Source organism: Gavialis gangeticus, unplaced genomic scaffold (genome assembly GCF_001723915.1).
Source record: "Gavialis gangeticus isolate Ggan-Ray unplaced genomic scaffold, GavGan_comp1, whole genome shotgun sequence".
Lineage (NCBI taxonomy): Eukaryota > Metazoa > Chordata > Crocodylia > Gavialidae > Gavialis > Gavialis gangeticus.
In genome coordinates, this window is record NW_017729022.1 from 112,883,521 (window position 1) to 112,898,673 (window position 15,153).

Here is a 15,153-nt window from a genome sequence, read left to right on the forward strand (position 1 = left end):
GGGGGGGGGGGGGGTAGGGGTTGGTAGAAGCCTCTATCTGGACACTACCATTTCAAATTATTTCCAGATGGGTGATACCAGGAAAAAAAAATTCTCAAGTCCACTTATTTTGGTAAATTTCTAGACGCAGACCAGCCTTTACTGTAAGATTGTCCCATGGCTTAATTTTGTTGTTTAATTTCCTTTACACAATAACACCATACCTTGTACTATATAGCTGTGCCTTTATTATAATTATTACTAGTAGTATAAGGCTGTGCCTGATAACTAGGCATTCACCTGAACTAATCTCAAAGCAGTTTGTTCTGCTTTGCTGCAATTTAGGTCCTGCTAATAAAATCAAAGTGGGTTAATCTTGCTGTCTGCAGCCTACTTGATATGTTCTGAAACTGCTAGTCAAAAGTAGTTTTTCAAGGTAAGCTGTAATATAGTTCTCACAGTGTGAACATAAATACATTTTGATTCAGCCAGTTTTCTCTTGATGAACTACCTGGGGCAGAATTAATTCCGATTCTGACCCACTGACAGGTTAAAGGAATTATTTGGAACTAGGGTGCTGTGGCAAAATTAGCCCTGTTAGGTGTGCAAGCACCTGCACAATTCACAAAATAAATCCAGAGATTTGAATAGGATCTCACAATGTCAAAACCATTCTGACCTGTCGTGGTCTTTGTGTGTTCTTTGCAACAGAAGAATTGCCCTATTATTCTTCCACAGTCAAAAAAAAATTAATGAAAGCTAGGTGCTGGCATTTTCTAAGGAGTGTTTTAAATCTCAAAATGTTGAGAACCACTGGCTTAAAGTGAATTTGAGAATTTGCTTTAGTTTAAGCAGTGGGGGAGGTCAGTAGGAGCAGTAAAAAAAACACTGTCAGCTGTAGGATTTCAGCAAATCAGTTGGAGATGTATCTGTATCTCTGCCTCTGTTGTCTTATTGCATCCAGAAAAAAATTGCATCATAAGAACATAATTAAGATTGCCAAATCAAGCACTCCCAAAAAATTAGGAACTTCCATAATTAACGCTGCATACGCAACTTTAATTTGCACTCGCTTTGTGCATTATGCTGCAACTCTTCATTACAGAATTATGTGCTATTTTTTTTCCCACAGCACCCCATCCTCATTCCGTGCACAGAATAGCCCTGATACAGGGATGATTTGAAATGGTGTAATAAAGGAGGTTGTTTTCGTAGATGTGGGCACTAAATGAAGCAGGGTTGATGTGGGGGAAAAAATGATGCGTGCTCTAAATCCTCATTCACAAATCATATGAAGGAATATGCTTGAAGGTATGTAGGCCTTCATTCTATGAGTTATTCTATATAGCTAAATCCCAATGGCACTCAGTAGGCCATTGATTTAACTGGGGTTTTGGGTGTGCAGGTTTGTCCATATGGATTAATTAGCAGGATCTGGGCCACACATTGCAACCACAGCAAAGCCAAATATTTGAAAAATAGTTTCTGTTTAACTGCCCTTCCAGTTTTGGATTCTGGATTTGCCCTTCAAAAGTTGGTGACATAACTATCTTTCAAAAAAAACTATCTGCCCTTCCTGTACTGATTTAAGTGCTAGTGATGTTATCAACTCTTATCATAACAAAGGCATTCCATTTAAATTGCAGGGACCTTCAAATATGTTGCTTTAAAACATGTTTACAGTTGCAAGAATCTCCATGTAAATTCTGGCACTCAGCTGCTTTTGAAAATCTGATCCTAATGTCAGGTGCTGATGATGTTTTGAAATCCTTAGCTATCCCATACAAACACACACATGCTGGTACATGATGCATCAAAGCAGACAGCTCCACAAAGTAAAAGTCATATTCTCACCTCTGTACAGCTGGAGATAAAGGTAAAATGAGTCTACAAAACTGAAAGGAGGAGCTGTGATCATAATGTAGCATAATTGATGCTAGATTATACAAGACAGCTTTTCCATGAATCACCCAGGCTCCTTTTATGTGATGTTAAGGTTGGTTTAACAACCATTTGGGGTATTTATTGAAACAGTACTGTCTCTATTCCTGCTTTTCCAAATTTTCTTTGGAGTTTAAGCATATGTCTCCCCTGATAAATGAGCTGTCCACATCAAGAAGTACTACACAGCACAGTGCTGCAGCTGTTTTGCTGCAAGCATTAATTAGCAAATACAAGGCAGGCATCACTGGTTTGTCCAAATTCTGTGAATTGCATGCGATTTCAAATGACAAGGGATGCATTTTCTAAATAGAATGATTTTTTTTCCTTATCCTGTCTAAAAATGGTAAAGGAGGAAAACCAAACAAGTGATTGCTCTGCTTCTAAAAGAAATGCCTTCCCAGTCAGCTTGTGATTGAAACTTGGATTTGCAGCACATAAACATTTGGACTTGAATGAAAGCAGATGGAGCTGTTGTTTCCCAAACTCAGTGTTAGAGTTTAGGTGGTAGCTCTGAAGTAATGAAAATGGCTCGGGCAAGAATAGTACATTCTCAGAAGAGAACGTTTATTGAGTACAGTAATTTACAGTCTTAAGCTTAAGACAAAGGCACAACAGAAAACTTTGCCTATGTTCAGACATAAAAGGAACTATGCATAAGTTTCACATAGTCCCAAGGACAGAGAGTCTCCCTGCAGCTGGCCAGGCATTCAGGAGTCTCCTGAGTCCACAGTTCTTCTTGGCAAGTGGGGCAAAGGTCCACAGGCTTCATTTTTGCTTGCTCTTTTATGGGTGATCTGCCCCCTTCTTCCCCTTGGTCATCTTGACAATGGCATGTCTTTTGCCCCTCAGGATGTTTTCCTGGCCTGGTTTTCATCCCTTCATGATGTTTGTTTGTTTGTTTGTTTGTTTGTTTGTTTGTTTGTTTGTTTGTTTGTTTGTTTGTTTGTTTGTTCGTTTGTTTGTTCGTTCGTTCGTTCGTTCGTTCGTTCTATAGTGTCCCCTTTTTCCCCAGGTTTTATCCTGTTTATGGTATGGGTGGTGCTACTTACAGAGTACCTACTACCCAATTAAGTAATTGAAATCCAATCTGTTGTAGCCCCCTGCTTCCTCACCTTACATAGGTTATCTGCTGCCCACTTAAGCAGTCTGGTCTTCTTGCTTCCTTATGTCACATAAGTTATCTACTCAACATCAATTCCCATCAGCTACAGAATTAAAGGACCTAAAACTGTTGAGGCTATGCCATGCATTTACCAGTACTGTAAACATTTGCTGCAGAGAGTATCAAAAACGGTCTTACGGCTCCAGGATGTCAGTGGCAGCAAATAAAATTTGGTGATTTTCCATTGGGAAAGGAAGAGACTAAATAAACTTAAATATCGATGAATAGCTGAGGGTTTGTGTATAATTTTGGATTTAAAGAGTGTCTTTAGAGAAATCTCTTGTCGGGAGTGTCAGAGCAGAGAATCCCAGTCTGATCCATGAGTGGCTGAATGGGGATAAATGAGCCTCATAATCATTTAGTAAGTGTCAACAGAGTGTTGGGCCCTTTATAGAAGGCACAGTTTTTATGGCACTTGCTCTCTCTGCATTTGCATTGTGGCTGCTAAACACACTAGCCTCCTACTCCCATGTATCATTTATGTCTTTAGTCGTCAGAGTCTCAATTACATGGAGAAAATTTGTTTAGAACCTTGACCCAAGGAAGGGTACTTTTTGCTTGGTACCTTGTCTAACATCCTTCCCAACTATATCATTTGTTCAATAACAGATATCACCAAAAAGTCCTTGTTTTAGAACTATGACTATTGTATGAAAACTTCTCATCCCACATTCTTGCTTACCATAAAACATTCCAACATGGGATAAATGACGGAGGGGAAAAGAGAGGCAGATAGAGGTGTGGCAACAGTTTGTCTGAAACAGAGAAATGTAATTTAAAGAATTCAGTTGAACATATGGTCAAACATTGTTTTTTAATAACCGCAGGTTTTTCCAGAACTTTTAGGAAAATATCGTCCAGGTAAAGATCTATTTTTTGAAGGAAAAAGAGCAAGGTTCTCCAAGCTTGTAAATACTGTAGCAGCCACTTTGTTACTCTCTTACCATGGAATATATTACAGGCCCTCAGACCTAAATAGGCCCTAGAGTCTAGACTAATTCATAATGTTTGGGAGTGAAAGAACCAACCATAGGCTTCCAAGGTCAGGCCACTGGGGCAGTAGTAGCAGAGACTGCTCTGCCTTATACCCAACTGCAGAGGCCGCCAGGATCATGGAGATGCATGACCCTTACACCAGGGGGTCAGGAAAGGTGGTAGCAAAGTCTATGCCATCTGAGGAATCCTCCTATATAACAGGACAGAGAATATGCTCCCACCTGTTTTGCATGTGAGGTAAATGTCATTTCATTCTGATTTTTGAGTACCTATGGGTTATGAATAAAACAGAATTAGTTTCTTTATTGCATTAGAAGCATAGACCATTAAGCTCAGTGGTGTTTGACATTTCCAAATAGCTACTACAGTGGAGTCGCATCATATGCACATTTAACTTATGTGAATTCAACTATACGTGCTCGGCAAAAAAAAAGAGAGAAAAATAACAATTTAAATAGTGCGAGCAATTTCACCCGCCGTTCCACTCAATGAGCGTATGCCCTGGAGTGAGCATGAGATGGGAGACGTGAATCTGCTGTTCCCTCAGTCGGTCTCACTACCCATGTGCCTCTCATAGTGTGAGCATCTCGCCGCGCTGAGTATAATTCTAATTTTGACTATACGTGATTTTCGCCTTACACGCTGACTTTAGAACCTAACCCCCGCGTAAGATGCGACTCCACTGTAATTATGAGTGCATTGAGATAGATGATTGTCCGGTTACAGAATTAGGAATCACCTTGTATGAGTCTTCTGTGAGGCTGAACACACTATTTTATAAAACTGTAGATTCATTTATGCAGTTGAGGAATTGAAACACCACATGTTCATCACTGCATGTTCTCAATGTGAGGAAAGTCTAATTTAAAACATCTGTTCTCTCTTCTCTTGCAGAATACCACGTCTTGTCCACCTTCAAAAGGAACCCCCTAGAACAAGTTTACAGAACACCCTGTGCTCAGCTCACCTCAAACTACCTGATTAACCGGTACTGGATAGCAGTCAGCCATAAGGCTCCAGCCATGATCTATGATCTGTACTTGAGACTAACCGGAAGAAAACCCAGGTGAGACTATTCGCTGCTCCAAGCGTTATTACTTCTTAAAGAGATCATGAAACTCTAACATTCTGAGAAAAGCAGCCCAACAGCAGTTGCAGGAGCTTAAAGATCTTAATTATCTTCCCTTCTCCAGTACAGTACTTGAGGTGGCTACTCAGAAAGAACTGTACCCTCCACTCCTTCTCATCGACTCAGCCCCATATAGTGTTCCTGCTCCCTGGTATTTGTCTCTAGTGAGTTATGGAATAGAGAGAAATCCCACACAATTTACTGATTTGTTTGATGCGCCTGGCTGGGGGAGTATTTGGTTGATTGCATGATTTCACAATGATTGTACACTTAATTCCTACAATACAATTTTATTTTAAAATTCCTTGCTACACATATAACACTGCTTAGCTTTAAGAAAAACCACAAACATTAAAAACACAATAACTACAGATATTAGAAACAATGCTCCAAATGCACTTCCTTCCCAACCAATGCTATCAGAATTAGTATTACAAAAACAACTACAATTACAAGTAAAGGTTAAATTGGAATCAATACTATTATTTCTCATGGTATACTTACAGTCCTAGAATTTCTAGAAACCAAATCCCCAAGGATACTTTCACTCTTTAGTTATAATTTTAGGGTTGGTCTCAGCAGTGATAGCAACAAGTCCCCTTCCTTCAGTCCCACTTGGGCACTCCTAGGCTCCAGCGTGAACGGGAGTTCTTGTTCATGGAGAGGGTGGTTCAGGTGATCAGTCTGATCCGGCCTACACTTGTGATTCTTCCTTCGGTGTTCTGCAAGTGAGGTTACCTCCAAATTGGGACTGTAGGTTACAGTTTTTATTGGGTGAGTTGCTGTCTTGGGCCCCTCCTACCCAAACCTGTCACTACTCCCAAATTTGGGCCCAGATCTTTTAACAGATTTCTGCTGGGTGGTCAGTTTGTATTCTTGCTTTTTGGAGATTTTCCATAACACCAATGTGACCTCTTTTGCCAACCCCTTTTCAAAGGCCCCTAGGTTTCGATCTCTCGGAATGTTTGCCCAAGGGTCACTTTGTTAAAGGCCTCTAGAGATAAAATGCAAAAACAAAGACATTCAGCACATTTGCTGTAAGGCCTCTAAAGATAAAATTCAGAATCAAGACATTCCCCACGTAAGCAAAAACAAGCAATGGCCTAGATAAGAAGATGAACCTTGCCTTTTTTCTAAACTGGCTAATGGGTATTTATTACAAAAAATCAAACTATTACATTCAATATGACAGTATTCATAGATTTTTAGTCAGCTTCTCAGTCATTCTCGCTATTTGTGACCACCCTAAACTGCCAGGAGGAGGAAATTGGCTTATGCATGACTTTCCTTCTGTTCCAGCTGTGAGAGTTCCCAAAGGGAAACCAGGTCAACCACTAAATGGCACATCTGGGTAGACCATCTTTTACTTTCATTGTTTATGTTTATGGCCAGTCTTATTGTCCTATACGTTGCAGCTTCCTCGCCCTATTCTAGCACTCGTGAAACTGTATCATTGCACAAGAACCCAAGGCCTTGTGCTTTTCAGTAGCTACAACAATTTAATTGTCTTTTGGGTTCAGCTGGTCCAGGTAGCTGAAAGAAGGAATAGTGCTATGAGCTTCTGAGTGTGAATAAGCTCTGCGTGGTACTTAAAAGGAAAGTTTACATGGATAGTTATGTGAGCCTTGACATTGTTGTGACTAAAGAAATGAGGGCATCTCTCACCCAGGAGAATCCTACTGTAAATAATATAACTCAGGCTCTTTCCTGCTTGTTGCTGGTTTAGCAATCCCAAAAGGAAATGGAATTATTAAAATGTGCCAATCGCTGTGGTCCATGATAGCCATTTTGTGCCACATCAACAGCTAAAAGCAGCTGTAAAGCTGGCTGTGTTGACCTTCTGTACCGAAATTTCCAGGATGGTGTACACATCCCCTTCTAGTCTCCTCCTCTTCTCCGACACCACTCCCCCATCTCCTGGGACAAAGGGCATGGCTGTGGGGTATGGGGTATAGGCAATCATCCCCAGATGCAATAGCAACCCCTAGCAAGTGTAAAAAAAAAACTAGGCCTAGGTTATGGGAATCCAGAAGTCCTCTAGATAACCAGTGAACAACCTTTTAAGGCTACTGTAGCCCAGACTTACCCAGTTTGTATCAGAGGCAGGTGGGTGGATGTGCAGGCACTGGGACCCAGCCACTGTTGCTACTTTTCTTAGCATCAGCGTAAGGAAAGGGCCCACAGCCAGTGCTTCTCCTGTAGTGGCATGGGAAGAGCCACTGTAGTTGGAGCCCCTTACTACTAAATGCTGTCAATGCCTCATGTCCATGGACCAGAAAATGGATGCAGCCCATGAGCTATAGATCGCCAACCCCTGCCCTAGACTCCACTGAAGTACGAAAAATCATGGTATGTGCTCAGTCTAATTATTACTGCTGTTACATCTCTCTCCAGAAAAAATATCACTAGCATCAGATACAAATTTTAATTTCAAATGCAATTCAGAATTCTCTCCTGCTGAGAAAAGTCTCCCACCTTCCAGACCTGTATATCTCTGAGCTAAGCAAAAAGGGCTCAATGCTGTGTTTAAGGTTTTAGCAAATTGTTGTTGTTCCCTTTTTATAATTCCCTTTCTACTTACAAGGCTGTAAAATGCTTATTCAGGTATGTTAGTAATATAGTAGACACAAAGCAGGTTCACATCTTGTTTTGCTCTCCTGCTACCTGAAAAAACAGGTATTTAAGGTTCATATCCCTGAGAGAGAGTACATTCTGAACAACATGGTTATTAAAGATAAGATGAATCTGCCACAGCTGTCAGACTGCGAGGAATGACTTAGCAGTCTCTGGTTAAGTCCCTGTGAACAGGTGTCCACAAAACAAAATCCAGAATCAGAGTTGGTGCCCTTTTCAACACCTTCAGCAGATGCCAAAGACTAAATAATTGTGTGGACTAACCAGTTCTTCGTGTTCTAGATCTAGAGTTGAGATGGTAAAAATCTTCTGAGGATGCCCTTGCTACTGCTTTCAAGATCTGTCTCTGTAGTACTTAACATTAGCAGTGAGGGGCATCCCCAGTGTGTCGTCACTTCCCCAGTTGTGGGTTTGGAGTGCCTAAGTCCATAGACATGCCTAATCGGTGGACTAGAATCTGGGCCTCTCTGTTTTGCTTGGTGGCAGCCACAATGCATGAATACAGAAAGCCAAATGGACCCAGCTCTCAGCCTTTTGTATTAGTTTTCACAGATGATATAGTTACCCTTTGGCCAATTCAGCATACTTCTCTTGAAAGGCAGTTCTGCATTTCAGCTTATTAATATCCCTTTATTTTCCCCATAATCCCCTTGAGGTAAAGAGGAGACATAGATGCTCCTGAATCTGACTAAGCACTTATTTGTTGATTACAGCAGCCTTGAAAACATTTCTCTCCCGAAGTCCGTCTGTCTAATCAACTACTTGTAAAGTGTTTCTGTCCTCACCAGTAGCCTAATTAGAGGTGGGCAAGCTGGACACCAGCCCCAGGTGCTGAATTAGAGGAGGAGCCATTGTGGCACTTCACATCTAATAGTCGATACCATGGTAGCAGCAGAGGCAACAACCATGAGTGGGCAGACTTTCCTGCAGTAGTAGCAGCCAGGGACTATGTCCCCAGGGCAAATAAGACTGACACCCCTCCCACCCCACATATTTTCTCTCTCTCTGTGTCTCTGGTGTTCAGCACAACCACCATCACCACATGACTCTTTGGCAGGGCTTTGCCCAGGGCACAAAACTTGCTGGTTTTGCCTCAGATCCCCATGGTAATGAACACATGGTGATGTCTCTGCAAGGTGGGAAACTGCTGTTATCTCCCTATTGTACGTAGAGGGGACAGAAAGACAAAATGATAAATGGAACCCAGAGCAGAGCAGAACCCTGAACCTGGGTTTCCAAAGTCCTCAGCCAACTCCACTTTTCAAATAAGGACAAACTCCCTGCATGTTTCTGATGTTTCCATTGTCTTTCAGGATGATGAAGATCCTTGATAGGCTGCACAAGAATCTGATGCTTTTGGAATATTTCACCACTCAGTCCTGGGAATGGTCCTCAGATAACATGAACATGTTAATGGGCCAGCTCAGTCCAGAGGACAAGAAAGTAAGCATATGTATTACTCGTATGGATAATGTGCTTGCCTTTTCAAGAGTTTTGCTCATGTCCAGTTTCCCAGGCTGTTCCAGCTGGTGCATGGTTAGTCTCTCAAACAGCATTTTCTCTGGATCCCCAGTATGCAAATCTGCCATGAATGAAACAGAAATAATTTGTTATTCCACCCCCAGTTTTTTTAACTAGACTCACAAGAACATTGGCTATAGTGTAGGAGGAGGATGTTTCCTTCACTGTTGTTTGAGAGGCAGATGGATTGCTAAATCCCTAAAAAGTGTTTTTTTTTTCATTCTATAAGAAGCCTTTTGAAAAAAATATTAAAGGAATTCTCAGGTTGTCTTTCGGCCTGGGAACACTCTCTGTTTCCAAAGAGTGCAAACTAGAATAAATTATAGGTCCCTTGAGATTCCTGTCTTTGACTGGTGGTCAGTCTATTCTTGCGTGCACCAGCAGCAGCAGCTTAGAACAATCTCACTGAATCCCTTTCACATTGGAGAGGTGATCACATGGACAAACGCTCTAGAAAAACAAGGACACCAGAAGCACAGCGCTAATGGTAATGAGAAGAACTGTAAGATCCATTTTCAAGGTACTTTCACTGTCCACAGCCAACCAGGTTCTGCTTCAGTGTTCCCTTGTACAGTAGCTCATCTGTGCCTTATTTTCTCAGTCATGTTGAGGTGATGTTGTTGCCCTGATGGTCCAGGAAATATGCAAGAGGCAAGAATTCTTGTGGGTGCTGTCTTTTACTGAACCAACTGTGTGTCTATCATGACCAAACAGTCTTAGTCTTGTTACTTATAACATTCCCACAGATGCTCCCACTGTAGGAGTTAAAGTATTCTTAAGCCAAGCACTCTCTACAGAAGGGCAGTATATGCAGCAAATTGCAGCTGTGGCTAAGAATGCTGACAGCTAGCAGTAGATACCCAAGTCAGCTGTAAGCTCACTAACTCCCACACTGCTAGCAATGTGTAGAATTAGTGCAGACTAATGACTCTCAGTATGTTTTGCACTGAGCTCTGTGCCACTATTCAACTCAAGCTAGATAGTTTAGAGCAAGCTCAGGCAGGTCTACATGAGCTGTAGTCACTTTAGTCATTGCAGGATAGATACGTGATAATAAACTTCCCATTTTCCATGGCTATATACACCATTCTCTTCTGGCTCACTGCTGGCCTAATGCCATAGTTCTTGAATCAATCCAAAAGCAGGTAGTGAGATACGTGGGTGAAGTCTTTTTTCTTTTTTTTTCATACTGCCTTTTAAAATAGTGGAAGCACTTCGTTGATCCTGTTGTCTGTGCATTAAAAACCTGAGCAGAATGAACAGTCACCTCCCTCTGTTCTTCATTCATTACATTGGTTTTTTTACTGTGCTAGGCCTTCAATCCTTTGAGAGCATTGCTGATACCTTTCCCATTTGAAATTTTGATGCATGAAACTAAACAGAGCCATTAGCACTGCAATGAGACAAATCAATGCCAAACAACTAAGTAAACCGTTTCTTGGATTTTTCTTGCCGCAGACATCAAAAATAATGTAACTTGCCCCAGCTTAGTTACTTATGCAGAAGGACCTGTTGATTCTGGTCCCAGTCCATTTATTTCTACTTGAAGCATAATCCTGGTATGACACCAGAGAACTCAAGGGACATTTTTGGATGAACCATCAACACACCATCTTTTGTAACAGGATTGCATTTTTCTTTAGTGACACTGAGCATCCAAATGGCCACTCACAAGGACATAAGGAGGAAACAGAGATGAGATTAATAGAATAACATATCTCTCTTTGCCCTTGTCCAAATACCTAGCTGTTTGAAATGAGTAAAATGCAACTTGAAGCAGAGGCCAGTAAGTAATAAACACTTATATGGAAAAGTTCAAGTAAGATTTCCTTTCTTTGAATCTTGTGGCTTTGAAAACATGAGATACTAGCTGTGTTCAGAGAAAAGTTCAAAGCAGAATCAGCATCTCAAGTGGTACAGCCTGTTCTTTTTCTGAAAAATCTAGTTGTGGTATTTCATTATTTCTTTTTTTTTCTTTAATTTTAGCTGTACAACTTTGATATTCGCCAGCTGCATTGGTCAGAATACATTGAAAACTACTGCCTGGGTGCTAAGAAATACTTACTGAATGAAGACATGTCTGGGATTCCTGCAGCAAAACAGCACTTAAGAAAGTAAGCCCTAGCCAGTGTAAAACAGCTGCTCTCTGTTGATTCATTTGGCTGTATATAGGAGCTTGAAAGGCAAAGCATTGCAGTGTAAGTCCAAGGCTTCAATTAAAGATGTAAGCCCAACTCATCTTCTCCAGACCACTTTCATACACAGGCAGAAAAGGAAACATGAAAGAGAGATGGAGGCATTTTCACTGAAAATCAATGATGTACCTTTCAAGGAACTGTGCTTTGCACTCTGAAAAATGCTAGAGATGTAAACCAGGCTGTTGTCATCACTGGGATGTCACACATTTTCTTAGTTTCTGGAGTAATTTTTTAAATGTATAATTTCAGTTCCTAGGTGCTTCTGTAATTCATGCAATGGTGTATAAGCTGCATAAAGGCTTAATGGATAGCACAATCTCCATCACTATCCTTACATTCCAAATTACAGAAACAAATCATGTGCACACCCAAGTCTAGTCAGGTTTGGTCATGGGTTATTTTGCACTCATCCCACTCCTCCCTATACACAGACACTGGCACATAAGGAGTGTGTAGAACTAGAGTATCTGTATCCAAAGAGAAGGAGATAGGATGTAATTGGTACCCTGACGGCAAGTTAGCCTACACCATCTCATGGTCTAGTTTAATGCCTTTCACATATGAAATGAACACTGACTATAAAAAGAGAGAATCCTGCAGAGCCCTGAAAGTGAGGGCTCCACTGAGGCTGATGAGCAGATGCCCAACATGTTTTGTCAGTTTTCTCAAGGAAGAAGGAGCAAGCCCACTACCAAGCCAATTCATCAACTCATACAAATGCTCACAGGCCAGTCACCAAGGCTCATGGTTAATGCTATCAAGCACTGTCAACACATCCAATTAAATCATGGGCAATAAGCTATATCTTAGGTGATAACTTAGGAATCAAGTACCAGCATCTATTCAGTATCTTTTCTTGATCTGAAATCAGAATGTACAGAAATACACCAAGACCTGGTGCCCACACATGTGGGTCAGTCCCTCACATTCCTCTCTCCATGTCATTTATAACTTCAGTGCAGGGTTGTTCCAGAGGAAGGGGGGAACAAAAGATAGACATGTATTTAGGCATAAGCAGTCTCACTGACATGGAGAAATTGTTTTATATAAGATTCCTTTCAAAGAGTTCTGCAGTTCAGAAAAGCCTCTTTAACTTGGATCCAAAGCAGTTGAGCCTGCACTGAGATAATCTGTTGGTTAATTGTGGTTCTTTAGTGTGTTTCTCTTTTGTTCACCAGGCTAAGGAACATCCGGTATGTGTTCAACACCACGCTTCTCGTGATCATCTGGCGGATTTTCATTGCGAGGTCACAGATGGCTCGGAACATCTGGTACTTTGTGGTGAGCCTCTGCTACAAGTTTCTTTCCTACTTCAGGGCATCCAGCACCCTCAGGCATTGAAATGGTCAGTCAGCAGCCAACGTCCTTCAGAAGAACCTTCATCTCCTCTAAACAGCAACTGTGGGCATCTGGGCTTGAAAGTAGCAGGGAATTCATCAATACCAACAGCAGCCTGCAGTTAATATGCACCATTGTACTCTCACCATTATCTTTTTACTAGTGCTTTAACATGTAATGGACACTGGATCCATAGGATCAGGCTAATTTTAAAGCCATAACTGAAGCTTTATACACAGGTCATTCTGGAATCTGTCCAATTCTGATGTGCAAGAGTACGGATTAACCAAAGCTGTTGTCTTCCCATCCATAGCCTAGAGCTAAGTCTCTCTTCCCCACCTCCCTTCTTAATATATCTATATTTAAAGGCAAACACTTTTGAGAAGTTCTATGGTAAGACAAAGAACTCTCAAAGAAATCAGTTGGACAGAAGATTTCTTATAGGCTATTCACCAATTCTCAGTTAATGAGGCCAAATGGGCCCCATACCTTATTGGAAAATGTGATTCTACATTTTCAGTCACCAAAAACAAAGGAAAATAAGGGAAAATAAAAGTCATGGCAAAGTGATGAAGGTGGTCTTGATTTCCATTTCATTGCTGCTAAGGACTGATACTTTCAAGCCCTGATTGAAGAAATGCACAGAAAACCATATACCTTTTTTAACTGCACTAATACATGCAAGCTACTTTCTTATGGAGCAGCCTTAGTTTCAGTATAGCTGAGGTTACTGTCTAGCTTCAGTGTAAAAAAACAGAACAAAACAACCTGGTTTTTCACGTCTCTAACTTGGGCTTGGAAAATTTGCTTGGCCTTAAAATTGCTCTATTTACTCTGAAGACAAAAGGAGAAGACTTCTGCAAAGATTGAAGAAAAATTGTCAAGCTGTTTTTGAGGTGTATGTCATTAAAGATTACCATGACTTACAGCTTTGACTTTTGTCTAACTTTTTTTTATCTCCCTCTAGCTCAAAAACAGCTTGTTACTACCCTTCAAGCTTTCCATACAGCTAAATCTCCTTGAAAAATTAAACACTGGCAATGTTGATGGAAGTGGAATTAAACAGTTAATGACAGTACCTATTAATCATATCAGTCTGCTCCTGCTGTCCACTGATGTTACAGTGGTGGTTACAGGCCCAAATCCCATTTTCATTGATGACATTTGGAGTTATTTGTCATTGACTTCTATGAAGATTGCCTACCCTGTGTATGGAAATGTTACAAGATTAACTTATTTCAGTTAGAAGGAGCCTAAGGGCTTCTTCTAGAGCCTGATATCTAAGAGTGATTCTCATTTAATGCAAATGCCAGAGGCCAGCAGTTTTGGAACTGTGAAACCAAGATTATAGTGCGTGCTTTGCAAGTGTGAGTGGTTTATTGGGGAGAGATGCTAGCTTCTTCAGCCCTACTGGTCCAATTAGGGTCCCATTAAAAGGCTGATTTTGTAGGTCCAAAACAGACAATTTGGCATTCTGTCATGTTTTTAAAGAGTTGAATGTAATTGATTTAACAGGAATTATAACTGGAACCATATCTTTAAATTTTGATTAAATTCCATATCTACTTTTTTAAGTTTTAAAGGACTTTGCTTCCTTTCATCTTCCAACCAAGTAGCATTCTACCACAAAATTTGATGCAAAAGGCTGTTTTCAAGGCCAAAAACAGTAAAACATTTGAAAACTAGATGCATTACAAACAATGAAGGCAACAAAGTAAAAACAATGATAATGGGGAATATTTGGGTCTCTGACTTCCCAGCTGGCCCAGACTTCTTTCTAAAAAGCAAAAGGAACTCATAAAGTGACTCCTCCTTCTGGACCCATTTTCTAGATCATAGGATGTTTTTACACATGTGGAGTGGGGGTGGGGAGGGGAAGGACATTTTAATTAGAGCAACTCTGAGAGCCACCTGAAGCATCTCCTGTATCAGTATCCCCATGCTTCAAAATGGCCACAAGGGTGCTTTGTCTAAGGCTTGTTGAACAACCTTTAGATAAAGTGCTCCCACTGCCATTTTGAAGTGTGGGGACACTGATACATGAGATGCAGAGGATGGCTGGAGCACAGCAAGTGACCCTGCCACCATTTTTAAGTGCAGGGACACTGGTACGTGAGACACGGTGGCACTTTAATTACAGCGGCTCTCGAAGCTGCTCTAATTAAAGCGCTGCCCCCAGCCACCCTCAGAGCACATGTAAAGGTGCCCTCAGTGACTAAGTTTAGGCAAGTTGCCACAGGATGCTTATGGCT

The 15,153-nt window shown here is 41.0% G+C and overlaps 1 protein-coding gene across 2 annotated transcripts in view; it reads left to right on the top strand.

Moving 5' to 3' along the window:
• The window catches only part of FAR2 (fatty acyl-CoA reductase 2), a 316,414-nt gene extending 302,585 nt beyond the window's left edge, over window positions 1-13,829 (top strand). For both annotated transcript variants that reach the window (XM_019515991.1, XM_019515992.1), the window contains exons 9-12: window positions 4,976-5,147; window positions 9,158-9,287; window positions 11,352-11,479; window positions 12,742-13,829. In XM_019515991.1, the coding sequence (XP_019371536.1) occupies window positions 4,976-5,147; window positions 9,158-9,287; window positions 11,352-11,479; window positions 12,742-12,904 (593 nt within the window). In that variant the 3' untranslated portion in view covers window positions 12,905-13,829. The remainder of the gene's footprint in view (window positions 1-4,975; window positions 5,148-9,157; window positions 9,288-11,351; window positions 11,480-12,741) is intronic.
• Window positions 13,830-15,153: the final 1,324 nt, after the last annotated feature.